The sequence below is a fragment of the Ostrea edulis genome, chromosome 4 (genome assembly GCF_947568905.1).
Source record: "Ostrea edulis chromosome 4, xbOstEdul1.1, whole genome shotgun sequence".
NCBI lineage: Eukaryota > Metazoa > Mollusca > Bivalvia > Ostreida > Ostreidae > Ostrea > Ostrea edulis.
This window is the reverse complement of record NC_079167.1, coordinates 36,749,143-36,774,866: the sequence shown is the minus strand read 5'-3', so window position 1 is coordinate 36,774,866 and position 25,724 is coordinate 36,749,143. Positions and strand designations below refer to the sequence as shown.

Here is a 25,724-nt window from a genome sequence, read left to right as displayed (position 1 = left end):
AAATGAATGACAAAATCTTTTGATTTCTTGAATTACTTTATTGGGAGAACTTAATTTTTTTCAAAAACCCTTAAAATTTGCGTCATTTTTATTAAAATTTCACCTTATAAAAATGATAGGAAATAGTACAAATGACTGAATAAGAGACACATTTCAAGCTCTATAAAATCCGTAAAATCCAGCCCCCAGGCCTCATAAAGTGGCGCCCCCGTAACCGCAATTCCCGGATCTGCCCCTGGGTTATAAATATGTATATTCTTTCTTCATTATCCCCTTGCGCCAAACATTAAAATTGACCGAGAGCGCATACGCTTTGTAGACCTCACATAAAAAGACCATACCAGTTACAATGTTTAAATGTAAGAATTTCTGGATTGAAAGATCAAGGTCAGTGACTGGATGTAGTACTGCTGTCGACACTACTCTATAGGGGGAAAATAAACCGCGAAAATTACAACCCGTGAAATTATTCCCCATTATAGTGTATTCCAGTTTCCTGTCGCATGCGTGCTACAAAGATAGCAGCGAGGAAAGGTCACGACTGGTACCTGACAAGAGGTCAGAGGTCACTGTCACAGTCAGTGATTGTATATTGTAGACACCATATTAAGAACTGAGTCCTACTACAGACATAGCCGGTAGAGATCCCTTAGTCAAAATGGTCATATGGAGTATTGACACCAGATAAAGAGTACCAACGGAAATTTTCTATTCATAATTGCAACATTAGGAAGAGAGAAAAGACTGCCAATTAGCTTCTCAGTCAAAAGGCCAGTCAGTAATTGAATACAACAGAAAGAAAACCTTAGATCTTTCAGCCTCGTACCTGCTACATGCATTGTAGGTGGGAAAAAGAGGATACCTATTGATGTCTAAGTTAAAGGTCAAAAATACTTAATTTAAAGTCGATACTGTATTGAAGTTGAATGACTTCATGTTGGAAGGGGATGTCCCGCTTGGCGATGGTGCTCTTGTTGAGAAACCTAACAGCGATGAATCCTAAAGAAAAATACTAATGTGCAATTGAGTATCTAAATTTTCCTGTACATGTTGCTATATGGATCGATGTTTCGACAAATTTTGTCCACTTGATAAAAACTTTGTAAAATTACCACATTAATGTATTTTTCGGGTTATCTAACATGCCCTATATCATTACAACTGTTTTAACAGGAAGTATCTGTTTTACAAATTGTACTTGTTAAACGGCCATGTATAATGCATATTTCGGAGACAGTCATGTGACCTTTTCAGATATTGTACTCTTCAACAAACATGGAAGTAAGAAGATTTTGGTTGAGCTTGAGACTGCACATGCTTTATGATTAATTCGTCGCTTAACTTGGGTGATCGGTCTTCTCTTTTTCTTACTATACGACTGTTTACGGTAAAGTGATGCGCATGCTCAGAAGTTCCAACCCCAGAAAGCGCATTAGGTGTTAGAACACAATACTTATTTTACATGTAATCTTTGTTTCATCTTCTGTTATAAGTAAATGTTTTCAGACATATGATTTAAGGAATAAACCAATTCAGTTCTTTTTACTCTGGAAGAAAAACAAGGGGTCATATTAATTAAGTATACAGCTTTAACTAGTACTGGTAAAAATGAATTCTTATAGATGCCTATTTCTGATTCCCTATCACCGAAGTTCCGTGAGTGTATATCTATATATGAATATATTGAAATAGTTATTAAGGCTTTCTTATAAGTGAGATTTCATTATTGTTTCTGTTGGAATTCTCATGGACACGAACTGCGCTCCTTCATAAGCAGATATGTTTCTATATTCTTATGAGACAGAATTTATTCAAAAGCTTCTACATGAGAAGAAAATATCTCCTGCTGTGGCCTTCAACTCGACAATTAGATATATCGACGACGTTTTATCTATTAACAATAATCATTTTCATCCATTCGATTCGATATATCCCAGTGATCTCGAAATAAAAGACACCCCAGAGTCTTCCAAATCTGCTTTGTACTTAGATATTTTCATTGAACAATCTTAAAGGCAAACTAACACCTCAAGTTTTCGACAAATGGGATTACTTCAGCTTCTCCATTGTCAACTTCCCATATTTCGTAGCAAAATTCCATTATCACCTCCATATGATGTTTATGTCTCTCAACTGATTCGATACGCAAGAGCTTGCTCTGCGTATAATCAGTTGTTAAATCGAAGCAGGCGATGTGATGTTATAGGGGTTCCAACAGTCTCGTTTAAAATCGGCACTTTGCAAACTCTGTGGTCGTTATAACGATCTAGTTTGCCAATTTAGCCTGCAGTTGGATCAAACTCTGTCTGAAGTGTCTCATACCAAGTGTTAAACCATTCTTTACACACTGATTTTGATTACGGATTATTCCGTTTATCTGATCAAGATTTAGGGTTCATGGCGGGAGTGACCGGTCTACAGGGGATGTTTACTCATCCTAGACACCTGATCCCATCACTGGTATATGTATACATATAGTTTGAGGAGAAAGGGTTAGACAGACGGACGTACGAAGTCCAGGGATCCGTGTTTGTCGAACTGTCGATTTTGTATTCTTGGGAGGAGTTATGAGATTAATCACTGTTCGTTATCTTCACTTTTTTTATACAAGTCCCTGATTTATGGTTTGCTTGATTCTTTGATTATAGACATATAATATGCGATATGGGCGATTATAAGTAAAGTTTAAGACTTAAATTTAATGTAAATTAAACAATTTTCAACAAACTTTTCTTATAATTACAAGAAAATCACTTCCAGTCGTTGTTCTGGTATATCTATCACAGGTCAAGGTTGTTTGAGTAGAATGAATCTTGCACACATTGTGTTAACTATACCCACACTTTTTACCCTGGGGCAAAATGGGGATGAAAACTCCTAGTATCAATCACTGTATGTTAGTAGAACCAATGTGTGAATTTTCTAAGTTTGAAATTGATTTTGTTGTTTATCAGTCAAAAGCAAATACAGCTTACAGACAAAGTATACAGTGTAATAAATCTAAATCATATAAAGGTCAAGAAAGAATGAAAATTGTGCTTATACATAGGTATTTCTAATTTCAAAGGAATTCTTGATAATTTTACCCAAGTTACATAATTATTGGTGGATACGACCAAGCTTACTGGTTTCCCAGGACTCATACATCCTACGCCATAGCCAAAATCGTCTTTTGGAAGATGATTGGCAGTGTCCCTAAAGTCTCAATATACCTGGCGAATTGCCAATACGAAGCTAAAGTGACCAGGGTTAAAATGTAAATATGTTAAAAGAGTATTTTATAGAATTTAAATAGTTTCATTGTTATTGATATCTGTATTAATATAGGGAGGTGACCATTCTACATTGATCCAGTGCCTTTTTATGGGATTCGAAACTGTGACTGTGAGATGTATGAGAGTTTGACTTCTAGGCGGGCAATTCTACTTTCACTTTAAACGGTAAGTTGAAAAGAGCATGCTGCATCTTTGATGTAAAATATCTCGAAAAGGAATCAAGGACCCTATTGCAAATTTGGCCTTGTTGGAAAGGTTAGGAATTTTGCTGAAAGTTGATATCTGTCATTATACTGGGAAAATTTTTTTTTTTTGAATTAGGAGGGGTTGAAAATGGGTATATTTTCCTCATTTTTGTTGCTTTTTTACTTCCAGGATGGCAGGTGCCTGAGTGTATCTCGACCCATTTCCAGGCTAGCATCAGATGTCATGATGGACCTTTAAAATCTTTCACATGTGTGCTTTCAAGAACCATATACATTATTTTTGAAAATTGGTTGCCATGGTAATAAAATCTGAAAATTAACACATGGGCTTCTGAAGGCGAATTTTCCTCCATTTCCTGGTAGTTTGTGACCTTAGATGTGTAATAAGATTTCGGAATTTTCATTTTCGCCCTGGAGGACAAATGGGGGTTGAAAACAACGTTTTTCTACAAAAACCTGAGTTTCATTTTACGCAGTAGCAAAATCATCTTTTGGAAAAGGTAATAGGCGGTGTCCTATAGATGTGCACTAAGGTTTCAGAATTTTCATTTTCAATCTGGGGTTAATTAGGGGTAGAAAAATGGCGTTTTTCTATAGAAAAATCTAGTTTCCAGAACTCCTCTTTTAATACATTTTATGCAGTAGCCAAATAATATTTTGGGAGATGATTGGTAGTGTCCTTTAGATGTGCAAGAAGATTCCGAATTTTCTTTTTTGTTCCCCTTTAGGAACAAATGAGATGGAAGAACGATGAACCTGGAGCTCAGTGTATTGTGCCATGTGCAACAAGAATATACCTGCTTTAAGAGTTGGAATCTCAACCATTTCAAAGATAACAATAAAAATATTATGGAGGTTGGGATGACTCCATGCCATTTGTCCATCAGAATACTCGATGAATATTGAATACTAGTATATGCAGCAGGAATCTTTATGGTTTAGGGGTCAGGACTTCAAATGTTTCAAATACATGTATATGTCAACAATTATGAAATAGGGTGTCAGATGACTCTAACAATGAAGGCACTTGCTCAACAGAATACTTCATGCATCTTGACAAGAATATATATAGTATAACTATAACGTATGTTATATGGTAAACTTTGTGGCTTCTTTGCTATTTACACAAGTTCACTTGCGTGTGAGTATTGCTGTCCTAGGACAGCCTCCAGTTTTCCATTGTAGCACAGAACATAATTCTAAATAAAGGGAAAACATGTATATCCGGATCCACCACAAAATATAATCAATAGTTCCTGGCCCAAGGCCTACTTTGTTGCAGAATTTCATTTTCTTTTTGAGATAACAGAAGAACAGCAGGACATTGAAAGCTCACACTTCCGCTAACGCCCTCGACAAAATCCTGTTTCCGCAACAAGCACTAGTTCTTTTTACTCCTGGTTGTTTTAATCCCCTTTATAATTTCTTGATAACTGTTGAAATACTATTATCTTAGGGGCAAATACAAGTTAACATACAGAATAAATGCTTGGGGGTATTAGAGAAATAGACAAAATGTTGACGAATTAGTTTTTGTACATATATGTATATATACTCGCCCAAAAAGGCAAAGGGGCAATTGTAGTTGGTGAAGTACCCACGAGCACTTAATCAACTGGCGAAAGAGATCATACGTCATCAATTGTTCATGTTTCACAAGATGTCAATGTTACCCCCACCCCCCCCCCCCCCCCCCCCCAAATTAACCGTGTAACAGAACTAGTCGCAATGGACGGGAAACGAGAGCGGTATCTTCCATGTTTGACGTTGGTGCAAAGATTACCAGGGACATAACTGGCTTTTTTTCTCTCTCCACGGATAAACAATTGGATTCATATTCTCATATGGTACTTCTTTGTAATTTAAAAATGATCCAGCAGATTCTAATGATTAAAAGAGATTTATCAAATCATGAGAGAGAGAGAGAGAGAGAGAGAGAGAGAGAGAGAGAGAATGTACTTCCCACGCCGAGAATGCAGTGAGATATTAACATTTCGCAGTAATTGCTAAAGTATAATCATACAGATTACGACTGCACACTATCTAGACCATTCTTAATGAAGGGAATCGACGCCTTACCAGCCGTGTAGTCAAGCCTTGGCTTTTTATAAACCACAAAACTCGCGTGAACAAGAAATGGGACAGAATCAATAGCACTGCGGCACGCGCTGATTATTTCCATACTATGCAGAAGAGGCAAACACCTGGTGGAGAGAAGAAATATATCAATCAGAAAAGGATCGGAATTGTTCTAAAGGTTCGGTACACACTGGTGTTTTTAAAAAAACATGTACCAGGTATTCTTGTGTGAACTTGGTATATGCGCGATTCCTGAAAACTTTTAATTCTTCGAATGCAACTTCCATTATCTACGGAGGCCCGTATAAGCGAAGAAAAGAAATTAAAATAAAGAGAAAAATCTCCGAATAATTAAATTACAAAAGAAATTATGTTATAAACGAAATAATCTTAAGAGTAGAGTAAGAAATGATTGATTAAGAAACGAAATAATTGGGAAAAGCGCAACGCAAAGTTACCGGCACCGGGGATTTGCTACCTTTAGTAAAACTGCGTTGAGAGTTGCCCAGCTCAGCTTCACGAAACGTCAACAGGAGACTAAAAGATGCCAAGCTTTTGGATTTGTGGCAGCATTTTTAAAAAACGTCAGACCAGGTTGTCCAGATTCAGTTTCCGGTGTCAGCACGTTGCATATCACACTTACATGTACTTGCCAAGTTTGGAGGCTCGCTCGATCTGTGGTCCATGATTGTAGTTGGAGCGGGAAGGTCGGGTTTAGATTTACCTGCGTAGGTTGGATGAAAGAAGGTGACAGCGTATTAGGTATATAGGAATGTTTACTAACCAACCCTGGTGGTCCAGTTCTTTTTGGCCATGTGCTAATGTTCCTGACGTTGGAAATTTATTTTTGTTTTCCGATTATTTGTTTGTTTGTAATATATATATATATATATATATATATATATATATATATATATACATGTATATATATTTAAGCTAACCTCACTTAAATTTATACAGTATCACCTGAGGACTTTTTGTTTGTATGTAATTAGACGTGAACAATGTGTAGATCAAGCTTTTCAGAGAAAGTTATGATCAATATAAGAATAGGATATTTCTAACATGGTCGGGGAATGTGTAAAATCATTCATCTTTTAAGGAATCACATTTTAAAATCTTTCAAATTTTGTGGATTTCATAAAAAATTCGTAAAACCACGAGGAATAGCACAAAGTACACGCACTTAATACCTGTAGCAGTCACAAACATGAATTGTCCTCAGACTTCTAAAATGTCAAAATTGTTCTCGTAGTAAAAAGTAAAAGTGTGATATACAGATATCTCAAAGCGGTTATGACTTTGTTTACAAAAGGTTCTTGTGCAAAGACCAGTATCTATGAAAAGGGGTTAATATCTCGGAAATGATTTTAAATATATTCTCCAGATTTTGATAAGTTCAAACACAAGTACATAAAAGCGTTTTTTTCTGAATAATATCGACATAGTTTCGAGAGCAAATAACAAACAACACATGGTTGATCTCACATGTAAAGAAAAAGGGTCAATGCGAGCACTCTTAATTGGTGATCGGTGACATAAAAGGTTCTGAATAACTGAAGTCATCTGCCTGTTTCTGTTTCTTGTGTCTACATGTGGTTAAGGAAGATTTGTAAGAACATTTATTTTTACATAAAGGACATTAACTTTGTAAGTGGAGGTCAAATTTCAAGTATGTATATAGGGTTAATCCCACCAAGACCTTTTCAAGTCCTTCGTGGACGCTTTTTTTTATTTCCAGCATCCCGTTATAAGATGACACAGGTTCAAAATTCCACGGATTTAGACTAAAAAATCGACGTTGAAAAGGTATTTTGTTCAAAGACAGAATTCCTTTGCTAACTATTTGGCAATAGAAACGAATCATGGGTCTACTGGGTAAGATCATGAAACAGGGGCACGTACGTATTTGTACATAATTAGGGAAAACACAACTTCAAGTATCTTATTTCGATACGAGTGAAATACTTCTGCAGTCAAGGTAAACCATGGAAATGAGAGGTGAAGATAACGAACAATGATCAATCTCTTAACTCCTATAAGCAATACAAAATATATAGTTGGACAAACACGGACCCCTGGACACATCAGAGATGGGACCAGGTGTCTAGGAGGAGTAAGCATCCCCTGTCGACCGGTCACATCCGCCGTGAGCCCTATATCCTGATATCTGATAAATCATAAAGACCTTCTACAAAACTTCATGCACTTTTTCTAATCACAAGACATCTTCATTTTTTACACCACCAAGCAAGACGTCACAAACCTTCTTTAGAAAATAAATACTTCACTGCGGTTCAAAATGGGGGTGGGTACGTGATCACATCCTGTAAAATGCATATCCCAGTGAAGTATTAAAATCGTTAACTATGCATTTGAGACAGGCATGCATTTTGTTTGTATCTAAATGTGCATTTGAGATGGTCGGAAATGGGACGAAATAAAACTCCTCAACGTTGAGGATTTTCGAACGGAGTGCAGATTCGTGTTTTACACCTAGCCTAGCTAATCACGTTGCTGCGGCTTTGTTATTTCTAAAATAATGAGCTGGCCTTCCATTCTAAGCTACCGATAGATTCTTGTTACACTTTTTATCTGATCGATGCCCCTGCTTCTCATAGGCATCTAACCTTACGACCTTTGACCTCTCAATTTGAGGCTTTTCTGTTTTGTAATATATACATCTTACTTGATATAGTTTTGTTTGTTTTACATATACATGTACTGAATAGTGTAATTGCGTTTGTATAACAAACGAATCAACCTTGAACATTAGACTTAACATCCATGCGCTTTGCTTTAGCCTACACAGTCCGTACACAGTTCACGATGCAGTACTACAAAAGACTATGTGAATATGGATATACTTGAAATTATTAAACAGCACCTGCAGGAATTCTCTGTCAGAGTCATGTGTAACTCATATATTAAATGTCAACTAATTTGGGCAATTATCGAAGCGACCTGGGTCAGGGTAAAGTTAGGAATAATAAATGAATGGTATCGTGACTTTTGTGGAAGTAAGGTTTTTTGTGTATGTAATAAGCGTTACAACAGAAGAACTTCAAAAGCCTTTCCCATTAATTCAGTTAACCCGAAAAAAGTAATGAGGCTTAGAAAACAAAGTTGTGCGTCTAGCTTTGATAAATTAGTAATTGGACGCAATTACGATAAGATAGCGCAGAGTGTTCAAACCATCGCAAGAAACCATGATCATTATATCTATAAAAATAACAGTAAAGTCGGATCTTTTAATTGAAACATGAGATATTTAGTATTTCGTAAGGGATGGGAGAAACACTGTCTCTTCGTCTTATTTTCATGAAGCATGCAGATTTGCCTTCTGTTGGTGATTAGGGACTTGTAATAGGGTCTCGTTAACCACAGAGTGTGTTTTACTTGCAATATACCTATTTACATGATAGACGAGTATAACAAATATTGTACAGACTATAGTGTTGGTTTTTTTTTTTTTACAAACAGCTAAGCTTTTGAATATTCATAATGAATATCACATGATTTATTGATTCACGAAACATACAAATGCTTATCTATTTTAAACTGAAATAAAAAAAACAACCAAATTCTCAGATTTTCTGTATCTTCACTTTGCATTTTCATATTCCGTATATAGTCATATTTTGATAATATTTGTCTTATTGTGTTTAAAAACTAATCAAAATTACTATTTCAAAACTAGTAAACACTTTGGAGTAATATGAAAATGAACTCGGGTATAAAACACGTTTTCTCATTCTAAATATTCTTCACCATTTATTGATATTTAGAACTTGTAGTGGATGCGTCAATTTTGAATCCCCCCCTTCAAACCCACTGTAATACACATAATGTTTCGAAATTGAAAAAAAAATCTACCTAATGAAAAGAGTAACCAACTTCGAAATTAATGTTATCAATTTTGTATTCCAGAGAATTTATTAGTGTTGTCAATGGTTTTGTATTCCGGAGAATTTATTAAGTGTTATCAATGGTTTTGTATTCCAGAGAATTTATTAGTGTTATCAATGATTTTGTATTCCGGAGAATTTATTAGTGTTATCAATGGTTTTGTATTCCGGAGAATTTATTAGTGTTATCAATGGTTTTGTATTCCGGAGAATTTATTAGTGTTATCAATGGTTTTGTATTCCGGAGAATTTATTAGTGTTATCGATGGTTTTGTATTCCAGATAATTTATTAGTGTTGTCAATGGTTTTGTATTCCGGAGAATTTATTAGTGTTATCAATGGTTTTGTATTCCGGAGAAATTAATGTTATCATTGGTTATGTATTCCGGAGAATTTTGAAATATTCTAACACGAGGCCCAAATCCTCGACGGTCACTTACATCTCAAGTAACATAAAAATTATTAATTTTTGAAAAAAATCCAAAATACAGCATTCCAACTCAGAAGTGAGTAATTTTGTAATCCAACGTGATGATCATGACATTCTCCATCGCAAACTGATGGACTGAACAAATATGACTTTTTAAAATTCATGACCTTGAACTAGATCAAAATATCGGGGTTCATGGTCATTACTCCCCGACTGGTCATAACCGCAACTTTAGTGTCAAAATCATATATTTAACTTTTTACCACTGAGTTTGACCTTGGACAAATAACCTTGATCCAAGATCATTAGATACCACCTGTCCATAAGCAACCTTTGTACCAAATATGAGCTCAGCGTCTAATGACGTGAGGTTATTTCTATCTCTTTTATTTAAGCAGCGATGATAACCTTGGTTAAATAACCTTGTCACATTGCTTAATTTGACTATGGGGCAACCTTTGAACAATAACCAGATATGTATCCATGACTAATCTATGGTTCCGACAAGAAGCGGGATACACACATGTACATAGAAGCAGATCGATGTCCATGTATATGCAGAATGGTGATTCCTAAGTGCCATCCAAACTTTGTTTGCAGGGGTTATAACAATGCACTCAGTTTGTGTGCTAGTTGTTCATTAAATAAGTTTTCAAAGATGTAATTCATTTTTAATGTATCAGTCATATAGTCTTGCCCGAGGCCTCGGTAAAGAATTCATACATAAAGATCTACATTTTTCCCGGAAATGAAAATAAACTAATATGAAACAAGATATGATTATAATCGGCCGATTATAAAGTATCCTAAACGAAGTACTAAATTATAAAAGTGGGCTTTCTCCGAGTACTACTATTTCCCCTCACATTATTAATGAACTCCCTCGCACAAAATCCATGCCAATTTTTATTTTATTTAAAATATCTAGATCACAAAGACCTTGATTTTGAAAAAAAAAATCCATTTGCTTCCTTTAGTCAAACTGGTGTCACTTGAACTTGATCCTAGTTTGTAGGTCCCAACATCCTCTGATCATTTCTTAAGATCTCATTTCTCTCTCAGCCCCGGTCTAAAGTTATACAAATGTTTATTATCAAGATCAAGGTTACTGGATTCACTTGACCTTAATACTATGGTGTTTATAGGTTATACCATCCTTTCATTATTTCTGAAGATCCCGTGTCTCCATCAGACCTGGTTCTGAAGTACATAGTAATACCAATTTTATGTTCCAAGGTCAGTCACAGGAGTCACTTGACCTTGATACTAGTTTGTAAGTCCTATCATCATCCTATCATTTCTGAAGATCCCATGTCACTATTAGTCCCAGTTCTAAAGTTATTCCAGGTTTTATGTTCATGGTCAGAGGTCAAGGTCACTGGAGTCCCTTGACCTTGATAATTGTTTGTAGGCCCTGTCATTCTCTTCTAATTTCCGAAGATCCAAGGATTCTATCTATCATATTTGTCAAATTATGTTTAATTTTGGAATTAATTTCCCCCATAGAGTTCTATGTTAGACTCCACTTCCATTTGACCCCTTAAAAATGTACCCAACCCCGTTCGATCTGAAAACAAAAACATTTCTGCACATCTAGATACATTGACCTATCATATCCTGAATATCTATTACTTTCATCAACGGGTTACGGAGAACGGTTGCGGACATTTTTAGGCGCGAGAAAGAAGAACTGAGAAAAACAAGTACCGGTATCCCAACTTCGCGTGGGAGACTTAATAAATGACTGAAATGACAAATTATACTTCAGGCTTCAAATATCATTTCGATTGATTCTATTCTTTGCGTTTCTCAACAAGTAGAAAATGAAGTTGAACAGAAAACCATCGTGAAAAGGAAGAGGAGTGTACATTCCAGCCGTGGCTTGCGACGATGAGAGAAAACGTGTATGTCAGAGCAATCCCCCGCAATAAATGAAATTTACCTTAGTCGGAATATTGCAATATCATGATAATATCTATGGAGTTCTATATCTGTATACCGGTATATGTATACACCTCAGAACTTTGCTATTTAGTGTCCGAGTTAGTTTTGTTTCCAATCTATATTACGGAGATGATTGATATTTATAAAATACAAATACTAGACGCAAAGATTTTGATAAAACGTAAAGATTAAAGAACTTGTATGTAATTAATATGCACCGTTTGCTCTGGGGCAGATCAAGACAATTGACTGATGTAAACGTTTGTAGTTTCTTAAATGATCGTAAAAATCTTATTGTTACACAAACTTCTTTAATAGCCCTTTTGTTTGTTACGTAGTGTGTGTTTAAATTCATTGGGGTGTGATGACAAGTTTTTGTCTTGTATCATTTAGTAAAATCATATAGCATAACTTTTAGTAATAAAATCATATTATATGTTGAATATGTTCCTTCTGTTAGATGTAGCATAGGCAAGAGAACTGAACTCTACATATAGTGTGCGTGATTATAAGATATCTATATGAATTGTGTATATTTTATCACAAATGCTTGTGGACGGGACTTCCGGCAACACCCCATTGCCTGCAGTAGTTAGCGTACGTTTTGTAAATTTTCCCAATGCAATACATACGTTTTTTTCACATAAAAACCGTTTTCACAAATGTCATATCACTGAATTTAAGCCCTGTCCACAGGCACGTGTGTATTTTATCGGTATTTTGGAAGATTTACGTATGCAATACACAACATGTATACGTGGAGAATTGCAATATATTCGTGTATGCATATGCTGTTTGCTTTCATAGAAAAGAGGCACGGCGGGATCTTAAGCCGGCGTAAACATTTGTGATTCGAAAATAGAAACTCTTTGTTTCACAGTGATTGTATAATAAATCATACGAACCTTAAAAAAGAACAATGGTAGCGGAAATAGAATATTGCCGGTGTTGATTTTTTTTTTTAAATCACAATACCCGGAGTGAAAGAAAAAGGGTGCAAAAGGCGACGAAATCTCCCACCATGGGCACACGAATTTTAATTTCCAAACTATAAATATTGAAGATTTTGTTGTTGTTCACAATTCTCCATTTCTGAATGCTTTAGTACAACATTAACTTGAAAATAATACATGGTAAAACGTAGAAAACATTAATTATTTAGAATTTTCACTCAAATGGGTCAAATCTCCATTCTACAAAAGACCGAATCTTGACTTGACCCATTCTATACGAAAATAAGCTTTAAAAATCGCAAACTTTGTTCATTCATTACATGGAATTGGTGGTTAAAAATAGAATCACAAACACTGGAAGATATATTAAATGTAAATCCATGACCATAAACTAAGAATATACAAGTGATTCTTATAAAATTTTCAAATTGATCTAATTAATGAAATATCATTATTTATAGGTCAGTAAAATTCATTTTGAAATCATATTTCAGAATTCGATTCAGAACGTCAATAAAGTATTTGATGTTATATATACAAAATAAGTCTGTTCTCGGCTTATGGTTACATTGGAGTTTGGACTCCGTAAATCAACAAAAGACCGATAACATGCACTGTAGCCTTCACTTTTGATATATACATGTATTTACATATTATAATAATTCTGAATCCTCTGCCATTTGCCTGTATTGTACACAGTGTACCTGAGCCACATGACTCCTTTGGTCAGTAAACAATAGTTACGACACTAGACTGACAGAGACAGTACCGATTGTCTCCCTTTTGATACCAGTTCTCTCTCTTACGTGTGTGCTGATTTTCTTCAATTTTCACAGAATACTGATTATATTTGAAATTTAATCTTTATCATTTTGATTTTAAAATATCTAATAAAAGGGTAATAATTTTGTGCAAAGGGCTATTATTAGTCTCATTATTATTTCACGAAATATTTTTCCGGCTGCTGCCAAGATTATGCGACCGTTTCCTTCTCTCGGACGACCGAGTCAGTGTTTATCAAACTCTTCATTTAGTATTTTAGAATTCATAATAAAGGGTATTAAGATTATTTCATTGTCAAATTCTTATATGTCGCTTCAAAATGTTGGGGGCCGTGGATAGTTTGAATAAGAAACGAACAGGTAAAAAAATGATACATTGTCTGTGCACTCACGTGCAACACTGACATATGCACGCATTCGTCCTTATTTTGTTATCCATATCCCCAAACGTTATTTTTTTTTAAATTGACAATTATAATTACAATGGATGATAATTTTCTCACAATTTTTACAATATACATGTAATGTGAAATTATCCCCAATTCCATATGCAACAATAACTACAAGCTATATATCTATCTATCTATATATATATATATATATAAGTTTCAGTTAAACGTTCTTCAGTTTAATTTTCAGTTTTCGTCGTTTGAAAGTTTAGCAAAGGCAAACGATGACCTGGCCAGAGGAGACCGGGCACCAATTTCAAAAATGCAGGTGACTCGTCCTTTTCTGGTGTTGTCCAGCATCGACACAGGTGAATGCTTTCATCAGACACGAAATAAATTCTCAATTATCCAACGAAACCGTTTAATTTCCCAATCTTAACACATGGTTTTAATAACGAAGACTAGTAAATGTTTTTAAAACAGGAATCTCTCCATTTCATTAAATTATAAAAACTTGCATATGCTGCATTCCTTTCATGAAACTTGGTATGAATGTTTATTTATACAAGGTACAGACTAGTGTGTGGTGACTTTCAAGAACATTCAAATTAAGTCAGGGTCATTAGTACTACAGAACATTTAGTTGGTGAGGGGGTATATTTTCTTTTACAACTGACTTATATGTGCTCTCACTCCCATGTTTTATACTATGGGATGCAAGCCTGCTGTTCTAGCAAAATGCATAGAAAATTTCTCCAAAGTTTACTTTGTAAATGAAATTTTCTAATCATTTCGTGGATATCTCTGTGAAGCTAATTGCCTCACTGAACTGGATTTTGATATAAATATATATTTCATCTGATTTCTGAGTTTTCACGGTTTGTTTCAGAATCAGCCTCAGAGCCTTATAGCATGTACTTTCTTACACACACATCCGCTGTCGCATACTTATCCAACATCTAAATCTTTCCGTTCTTTCTTATATTAGTTCTGGAAGACTATCTCTCTCTCTCTCTGTTTTATTTTTATTTATGCTGTTTAGAAAAGAAAATAATAAATTGAGGAATTCGGAATACAATGTTTTATATAATGTAGTGGATGAACCGATAAGCTCTATGACTAAAATATATTATGTTGGATTATCATAATCACATACATTGATACCACACCCACCCTCAAATGATATCCAATACAGACAATAGTTTCATTTTAAAACTTTTGTTGGGATAATGAATAATGGTGAACAAACCCATGATAAACTCGCCTAGGCAGACATTTATTAAATCAGATTCCTCTCTTCATTCGATGAATATCTGGGAACTAGGTTGTGTATATATATACACAGGTAATTATCTGTAAACTTTTGACCAGGACCGAGACGTATCACTAACGGAGCCAAAACAAGTGGATGCAAACACACCGATACGCAAGAACATTAGATATACATATTGTTATATCGCGATTGCAATAACGCTACATGCTTTTAACCGGCGGAAAATAAGTGTGGAACTTTGTTTTTATGCACATCATTTCACAATTAATTAATATAGACGTGTAACATTACAAGATGTTTTCGGTTGATAAATGCAGTGTAAAAGAAAATGTGCATTATGTTGTTATTTACTGTTTACTATCGCAGAGTGGTTAGCTTATTCATCTAATGATGCTGTAACTCTTGAAAATATCAATATGTAATTTTTAGATGGAAAATAAAACAACACCAAGTTTTATCTTGTAGACCCATTTACTTACTTAAAAAATAACCCCCTCCCTTCCCAAGCCAACTCTTGTCTTTTTGAGGAACTTCGATAGTCATAAGATCCATTAAGATGAAATGATGGGCCCAAACAAACGCTATGACGGTCAATCATTGATTTAAACAAACTAATGAATTTACACTAGTGTTAAAATAATGCGAAAACAAAATTCTGATCACTCGATGCATTCAGAGTAGTGAAAAACTCCCGAGCTAAACAACCAACCAGCCATTCAGATGTAGGGTTTTTATCTAATTTTTTTTCACCTTATATAAACTACCATGTAATTATCAATATAACCTGCATATCAATACACTTACCTATGTCTGAAATTAGTGTTTGATAAACAATTGTGTTTTATTAAAAAATATTGCTTTATGACAAATGCCGATACGATTTTCTAAGTGCAAGGGGCACAACTGTCAAAATTATTCAACTAGAACCAAGTAAAAATTTGACATGGATATTCTCATGGTGTATCTATTTTACAAAATTTCGGAAACTTCATTATGAGAGAAGGACGGACAGAAAAGGGCAACACTGTACATCCTGTCCACTTCATGGCGGCGACATAAAACCAAAAGTGAATGCATACGTTCATGAACTGCTAACCTATTTAAAATAAAATGCACGTACCGATTCCAACGTTTAGTATGTTAAATTCTGCTAACATTTTATCAGTTTGTTCGACTATAGATATATCTGTACTTGTAGCAATCGTAATGTTGCGCATGCAAGTCATTGTGAATCTCTGATAGTAAGACCCCGTTTCACGATCATCAAAGCTGCATTGTGTTGACCTTAGTTCTCGGTTACATAACATTGCTTAAACCATATGCAGCTTCTCAAAGACAATTCTTGCATCCAGTAAGAGGGTTAAAAAGATAAAATTGACAAAAGATTCAAATCAAACAAACCCCCCCAAACACGTGGCAGTCAATCAAATTATGCAACTTAAAAAAAAGCAAAATAGCTAAATATATATATGAAGTAAAAATGCATGACTGATATTCCAAATTTCACGTGTATGTAGATTTAGAAATAACTATAATTTAATGTGGTCTAATATGCTAGCTAGTTACTGGAAAATGGAACATTTTATGTAACATAATTCATTTTAATGTAGCTACTTTTGTTCAAGGTAATACAGCTGTATTATGCCCGGTGTGGGTTATAGTTTGTTCTCTAGAACAGTCTGGTTAGATTTCTTTTAATGTACTCAATGTATAACAATTATATTTTATATCTAGTAAATGGATGGTGAGGTTTTTGTAATCATGGTATCATTTTGAAGGGTTCATTAAATAAATATAATCCACCATAAGAATTTTCAGAATTTTAATCACTGAAAATTTATTTCACCTTGAATTTTACATTGATGCCTATGGGAAGAGCATGTTTTATTCAAGTATTTTTGAAAGAAATTACATTTTTATACAAATCTCTTGGTGAATGTAAAAAGTTACATATGTATTCTATTTATGAAAATATTAAATAAAATTAATCATTTACCGCACACATTTTTGGAAAATAAGATTTTTCTTATTTTTATCAAGGGCAGATAACTTTTTTAGAAAGTCAAGTGCAAAAAGGTCAGCTTCTAATCATTTAACAGTCATGTGAATTTGATATACTTAACTTTTATCATTAGTTAACAATAAATATTTATGTTTATTTAAACCTTCAAAATTGTTCATTATCCTTTCGTTATACATTGAATACCTTAAAAAATCATGCTAGTATTTGAAGGAAAAGAAAAGAAAAACCGCTATGAAATGAAACAAACCAGCTCAAACCAAATTATACAGAAAAAAATATACCTTCTAATAATTTTCCCATCTACCGTGATTAAAAATAAATTAGTGGATCAATGTGCAGAGGAATAGCGATGATCATATTTTCCCATGAATAAAAAACAGTAGTTTGAAGACAGCTATCAAACAATGGATAAACTCGCTTTATATAAAGAGAGTAGTCTAGTGTACAGCGATTCTCGGTTCAATAGCACATTATAATTGGGATGAACATTGCGTTTTCTAATCCACCAGCGATGTTTGGGCTAAACATCTGCGCATTCCGGAGAAGATATTGCATAGACAGAGCAAATGTTTTATACACGTGTGAACACCAACTATAAAAAGATTTTCCATGTTTTCACTTCCATGCAATTTTTCAGTGTTTGAAATTCCAGTTACCTTCATCATTCCGACAAAAATAAAAAATCCCCCACCACAAGTCAATAACTACTACATTAATCATATTCGTAAAATATTGGCTCACCTTCCGTCGGTTGAAATTTCTCCGATTGAATGGAAATGAAAGAAAAATCGAATTAATTTCAATTAATTGTGTTAGATTTTTATTTTCGCTACTTGAAGTCCATAACGTTAGGGAGTCTGCAGATTTGAATTACAGTTAAAACTCGTATTCTTTCTTCCATATAAATGTACATTGTTTATAACCAGTAGAGTTTATAGCCAGTAGATTAAGCATTTTATCTAAATCATTATTTTTCTTCGTCTTTTAAGACATTTTAAAAGTATCAAAAATACATGTTACAATCGAGGCTACTGACCATGTTGCAGCTATATATACTACAGTGCATCATTTTCTTGTGCACAATGCTAGGCTTGAACTCGGATAATTTCCTTCTAACATTTCTGTAGCTCATGCCCGTTTTTGAATGAGGTCTAGACATGAAGCACTCCGTTATAAACAGGATATTTCACCATTACGTCGATTAATTTAATTTCTCAGAATGATTAATTAAACCCTCCTCAATCTTTGGATACAGTTTGTCAAACACTCGCTGGATTGTTCAATAGACGGTATACAGGTATATATTTTTCACTATCCATTTTCATAACACCCAAAATGATAAATCTAATTTAAACTTGTAAATAACTGCATAGACGCAGATTCACCTGAAGAAAAGTGCTCACACAAGAGTGCAAAATCACGAATGTCTTAATCAACTGTAACAAATAACTCGACTGCGCCATTTTATCATAGTTTTTATTAAAGAAAAATATGTATGTCGAGGGCACCATTATTTGTTTAGAGTTTTTATCAACTTGCAATAAATCATCGCGCGAAGGGTACCATCACCTAAGACACCAAGTTCTTTGAGTTTTCGTAATGGATCAAAAGAACAACTCGCAGAGCGGATTAGCTTTTGCGTTTATATAAACACCAATGCGTGTAGGAGGCTTGTTAGAAAAAGCAGCAAAAACTGAACGGAACGAAGAACCGTCTATCGCTCAGCATGCTCAACATTTTTCTTTTCCCTTTTTTAAAACTTTGGAAGAAATTTTATCCGTGTCGCAAGATGTAGGTGTACGTGTAAAAAGCACAATTCTTGCAATGAATGTAAAGTAAAATTTGATTGTTGGGGTTAAATGAATGGAAAAAAATTTGAACCCCCCCCCAATAAAATTAATCGGTTTGCCACTTTCGCAATCATTATTTCATCTAAAATACGAAATAAATACAGTACAATCAATAGACAGACTGCCAGCCTGAAAACTCCTAGAAATCGCCAATATTCCATGCTTTGTAAACAAGAAAAAACAAGAGCAGTGGACACATCACCTCCGTTTTTGTAGAACTCGAACCTGTTGTTGATGGCGTATTAGTATGTTATGACGCAAATGCAATTCTGCACTTATGTTGAAATTTGAAAAAACAAAAAGTGTGTGCGTGTGACACTGTGTATGTGTGGCACTGTGTGTGTGACGGTGTGTGTGTGTGTGATGTTTAAAAAAAGTTATAAACTGAACGGTCTCTTACATTCAAACAAATCTTTTACAGCCATAAAGTATATGCAATAGAAAGTCTTTATGCACCTTGGCTATAAAATGTTTATTTAATAAGATCTCTTATTTGATATAGACAAACCATATTTTCGATAATCTTTGACCATAATACTTGTAATTTGGGTATCTTTAACCATGGTGCTTGTAATTTTGGTAGCTTCTACAATTTTCAAACGATGGTTTACGGTGTCTGTTTACAAAGTACTTCGGTGTAGCTAGGATGGTGGTTTTATGAAATGATTAAATGAGTTATGTCTACGGAGTAGCTAATAATAGATCCTAAAAACAACCACAATTCTACAAGTTTTCTTCGTCAACGTACTGCCAAAAACTGGAGCTGACACGCGAAGCTGTATTCCGTGTCTTTATTGGTCGTTTATGGGTATTGTAGTGGCGGGAAACATAGATCGTCTGCCACTATTCTACCTCGACTTTACAATGTATACAAATAGTGGAAATTTTATAGATTCTGTGTTTCTTTCTCCCTGATGTAAAAAATCCGATAATCTGCAAAAAGCGAACCTTTATTTAGTCATAACTATGATTTTTTGTCAATAAATAAAGGATCGGAATTGATGTTTATTACATACGCAAGATTTACGAAATGTCTTTCAGAGTTAATTTTGACGCCGAGAGCCTGATGATAGTTCACTTGAAATATTTACAAATATATCTCTCTCGGAATAATGATAAAAAATTGCACTTTACGACATAGATGTATACATGTAATATTATTTCGACAGCAAAAGTGATATATACAGCCATATATGTGTGATATATACAGCCATATATGTCCTCATCAAATATGATGCTGACATGCCATTCGACTGATCTAAAAAGACATTATTCATCAATAATATAGAGTACACTAGACGCCCGCAAAACCATCATTTTACTGACCATGTATATTCATTTTGTATCTTAAATTGAGGAGGAAACGGGGGGAGGGGGGGGGGGGGCTTTAAATCAAACTTAATTACCAACTACCAGTTACATGTATTGGAAGTGTTTCTGAAATTCTACAAAATGTGAATAATAACATTTTAAGCCGTCTGATACCTTTATAAATACGGGAAAATTTCATTCGAATTATTAGCATATCAAAACAAAGAAGAATGAGAAAAAGAAATCTACAATTATCTTTTCGAATTTTTATGTAAATGTTATACCTCCCGAAAATAATTTCCGTTAGTTATTCGTTTGTTTGTGTATTGTTTTACGGGATGTTCAAGAATTTTTTTCACTCATGTAGAGATGTCACCAGTTTTAGGCGAAGCGCCACAAAATTTGACGCATGGCGCTTATCGGCCAGTGATTGATTGTATCTTGTTTAACGTCCCTCTCGAGAATATTTCACTCATGACGTCATCACTGCCGGTGAAGGGCTGCAAAATTTAGGCCTATGCTCGGCGCTTACGGCCTTTCAGCAGGGAGGGTTCTTTATCGTGCAACACCTGCTGTGACACGGTACCTCGAATTTTGCTGTCTTATCCGAAGGACCGCCCCATTTAGTCGCAAGCAAGGGGTAATGAGGACCAATTCTAACCCGGATCCCCACGGGACTACGGCCAATGAAGATTCTCTATAGTGCCAATGCCTATTGAGACCAGAGACCCTTGTATTTTGCCGAAGCTCATGGAGGAAATTTTTTCTGTATTTTGTTAAAATAATTCGTTTTACTTCATACTCCGGACCAAACCACCATAATTATTGTTTATCTAAATGAGTTGTCTAACTTATTTGAACATAAACGTGCTGAAAACAAGGCATATTACCATTTCTAAAAGGAAAATGTACTACTAGTAATTGCCCCCAAAACTGGAAATTCACTGAACTCTTCATGTCATTGCAGTGAGACGAGCACGGCATAAAAACTTTAGAAACAATACATGTATATGGAATAAATGTCTATTTTGTTGCTTATAATGAAGAGAAGGGAGGGGGGGGGGTGTTAAAATAAAGGCAATATGCAAATTACCCGCATGCTCTCAACGTGTTTATGTCCTCATAATATAAACAAAGTACGCATTGATTTCTTATAATTATATGTTTTATAAAAGAGATATCAAACATGTACACTGATACATTTGAGAGAGAAAAATAAATCTCTCACAAGACCTTACGAAATGAAAGGCATTTGATTTTTATAATTTATATGACTTGAAAAGATCAACCCTCTATCACTTAAAGTCTTCATTTCTATAAAGGTAAGTCATGAAAATGATATTTATACATTAGCAGGGTATTTTTTCCCCCAAACAAAAAAAAAACCTTGATAGAAAAGCACCTTTAAAGTATACCAACTGTGTGGTAAATTTTCTGAAATATCAGTTTTAATAATCAGCGATTTATTTTTTGAAGAAATTTCAAAGCACTACAAGCCCGAACCCCGTGCATAAAAAAATCTCTCAACATATTTCAAAATTGGGGATGTCTCCCCGTATTAGTACGGGCCTAGTATGGCCATGCGGATTGAACTGATGTGTATCAATAAATAACAAGTCAGAAAACTGCGAGAGGATGAGAGGGACCTGTTATGTTTATTTTCACCCATCTTTGTACCTCCGTCGATTTTGTTAAAATTGTTATGTGTATTATCATGTTTGGTCTGTGAGAACAAACTACGTTGGAACTTGGAAATTAATATCTACTCATTATCATCCGCACGTGTTATCTATTTAATCTGTTAGGATACCCTCATTCGTGCTGAAAATGAAATTTATGAAAATCTTTAGAATATCTGGATAATTTTTTCTCTAAGTAGACCTATGTAGCATTTCACGACATTTCTGTTTGATTGTCAATATTCAACCATTTTTCTTCGAAGTACAATATCAATTTCACAAATACATTCAGTATCACGAAACCCCAACTGCCCACACGCCGAAGCTGGACGGACTACTAGTGGATCGATTTTGATATGGGGTGTTCTTTGTGTGTGTGGTTTTATTTTTACTGTATGTAATTGGGACTTTTGTAGAATTCAGAACAAAAAGCTAATTATTTGAGTATAACATTTGAAAAAAACATCTAGAAACTTTTAACAGTGGTCATCTGGGGGTGTCGACACGTAACCAGTGTCGAGGTAAATGAATTTTGCCGCCATTTCTCTGGATTTATGTGGTGTTTTTTTTTTTAATGAGAATGCTCACTACTGCTCTTGTGTGCTTTTTTGCAACATTATTGTCTTATTACCTATACACTTTGTTTATTCTGCTAATCGACCATCCCTACATCTTATTTAAACAGGTGTCCATCTTCGTGAAAAGAACAGTTGCTATGGCCAGAGAATAAATCTAGCTTGGAGTTTTCAACAAGCAAAAGAAGGCCTTAATTCAGAGTATTCAATTTATTAGGAATGTGTCTTGATTTTTCTTCCAATTTCGAATATCTTTACAAAAAAAAAAAAAAACCCTTCATAAAATACTATCAAAAATATAATAGCAATACTTCAAATCAAGTCCTTTTTCAGAAATTAATTTTAATTTAAAATTCTGAAACACGACTCACATATAAATTTGAAGTGGTCAGAAAAGCAAAGAAGAGAAAAGATTAGGTTGGTATCCAGCGACAACATATATCAAATGAACTTACCGGTGGGTAGGCTTCATAGGGCAGACACCTGTCCGGGGGTCTCAGGAACCCGGATTGAGGATCACGAATACACATCATGGCCCCTCAGTAAAACCAAGGGTTCGATGCCCGTTGATCAATTCGAAAAATCCTTGAATGTTCATTTTTTCATTCTGTTGTCTATTCCACTCTACGATTTGAGTACCGCAGCATTTTTTTCTCTTTCAGTGGAAAAAATCAAAAGCTTCAGCTGATTACGTTTGGTTACGGTCACTCTCGCCTGGTCGGGATTGCAGACAGTATGTCTATATCATACTGTACAGTGATAACTGGCGTCTTCGACAGACAGCCTGAATGAAATCAAATAAATATCTTAATCCCACCTCTCCATTACACATTTCATCTAGACACCACTTACCGCATCAAGTGTACGCACTTTATTTTCAGATCTGATTAGTGTGTGCCGCGCGGTGGAGAGGTTACGACCGACTACGATACATGTGGACTACAGGTACACAAGCCGCTGTATTACCGTACCGCGTATTGCCCGCATCAGCAACAAAGTTTTTTTTTCTGCCGAGAAAGAAGTTCATCAAACGCGTGTGTATGGCGGACGAGCACCTGGGTCAATAATACCATGTGCCATAACTTGTATGTCTGCTTTGCTTACAGCATTGGATGGGCCAGACGTGAATATAAAAAAAAAATTAGTAGAGACACCATAGCGTGAGTATCATCACCGTCACCAATCACAGAAAAGTGGGCTTATCACAACACGGGCGTCTTCTCCAATCACAAATCTCGTCATTAAATCGATCATAGTTACCCTGTTTCGTTCTTTTAATTCTCCCTCCTATCTTTTTTTAAAATACAAAATTAATATGAAATACAGATGGTTTAACATAAAAACAACAACAACAACAACCCGGCTTTGAGAAATATACATATAGATATGGGACCTCCTTTGTTTTGTTATAAGGCAATATGTACAGGCAAACACGTGGTATGTCTACTTTCCGTAGATTACACAAACCAAAATCAAACTATAAGGGATATATACTCTGTAATAATAATTAATAATAACCCCAATGAATCACTAATGATAAATCAATTTCTTTTGTGCAAATCTAAGACAAATACTAGTTCTAGTGATGTTCAATTTTAAAATCGTAGAACTTGGTCAATTTCTAGTGCAAGGAAAAGCCGCGAAGCAAACATACTCATTTATAAATCGAGCGTATCTTAAAATATGACAAACTTGTATGCAAAATTTTATAATCTGCAAGTGGTGATTAGGCAAGTGGTTAACACTTTGTTTGTACTTTGTACGTTTTCGCCAAAATAGATTTTTTTTCTTGGCATATTACTTGAAAAGTTAAGCATAAAATTGTAGACAAAATTAACTTGCTAGTCAAACAAAAATAATTATTAATTTTTGCATTCTAGTGCCCTGCTATCTGTGTCATATTTGATAAAAAAAAATTAAACGAAGAAATGACACCAATGACTCGCCCTCCGTTTTTGGTGTATATAGTTGGGCAACAGTTCCTCCGACTGTGTATCAATAAACCCTACAATATTTTGCCCCGGCTACCGTTCATTTACAATACAGCATGCACGCACTCTTATTGTTGAGCTCTATGGTAGCAGCAAACACAGAATGCTTGAATTGCATTACAACCAAATGAAATAAAAATTAATAATTGTAGCAAACTTCTGAGTGGCGTGTACTAAGGGTAGCACTAATAAATTTTAATCATTTATTCTGTTTTTAAACTCTTTGATATCTGCCATTCTAACAAATCTTGTGCACTAGGCCTATATTTCGTACCTCCCAAGTAAAAGACACACAATTCTACTGAATGTTGAAAACATTAAATACCGGGTATGTTATTTGTTATGTAGAAATTCATAAATGTGTTATATAGGATTTCAATAAAAGGAGCATGGCTTCTGTTCCCGAAAATGTCCTCGCAATAATCCGTCAACTACTAACTCCATGTTAGTTCCAGCCCAATGTTTTACAGTATCACAGCAAATATGGAAAAAGATAAAAACCAATCGCACACTGTACGAATCTCGGAGAGAGTTTTAAGCATGGATGGCGAGGGCCCCAAATGAAGGGACAAAGCTCCCAGAATCATCTGATATAGAACAAATACAATAACCAGTTAGAAAATGTACCTCATTTCCAACCGCTGATTATTATGATACCTATCAGACCTTAGCTAAACCTAATTCTATACATTGATATATATATATATATATATATATAGAGAGAGAGAGAGAGAGAGAGAGAGAGAGAGAGCTTGTTTACTGTAACATACATTTAAAAAACTAACATAAATTTAAAAATGAAAATACAAAGTGCATCCATTTCGTGAAGTTGTTACATAACGTGTATAGTAGTAACTGAAAAGGAAAAGTTTGGACAGGGTGTAGGACGTCCACAATTAGGGTTTGTAGTAAGGACGGAAGTGCTGTAAACCTTTGTACATATCTCAGTTTGAGGCTATGCTATAAGGATGCGTATATTGACTATCTGAATTTATCATCATCATAAAAGAATATGAAAGTTTGCTATAAATCAGAAATCTCTTGCTTTCTCTGAC

The 25,724-nt window shown here is 34.8% G+C and overlaps 1 protein-coding gene and 1 long non-coding RNA gene across 5 annotated transcripts in view; one reads left to right on the top strand and one right to left on the bottom strand.

The window, feature by feature from the left end:
- LOC125668716 (uncharacterized) overlaps positions 1 to 4,198 on the top strand; it is a 39,462-nt gene extending 35,264 nt beyond the window's left edge. Inside the window, exon 3 of the long non-coding RNA XR_008802363.1 lies at positions 3,328 to 4,198. This is a non-coding gene — a long non-coding RNA (uncharacterized LOC125668716). The remainder of the gene's footprint in view (positions 1 to 3,327) is intronic.
- The window catches only part of LOC125668715 (nuclear factor 1 X-type-like), a 63,791-nt gene extending 39,730 nt beyond the window's left edge, over positions 1 to 24,061 (bottom strand). For all 4 annotated transcript variants that reach the window (XM_048903065.2, XM_048903066.2, XM_048903070.2 and 1 more), the window contains exon 1: positions 23,134 to 24,061. In XM_048903065.2, coding sequence (XP_048759022.1) covers positions 23,134 to 23,211 — 78 coding nt within the window. In that variant the 5' untranslated portion in view covers positions 23,212 to 24,061. The remainder of the gene's footprint in view (positions 1 to 23,133) is intronic.
- Positions 24,062 to 25,724: the final 1,663 nt, after the last annotated feature.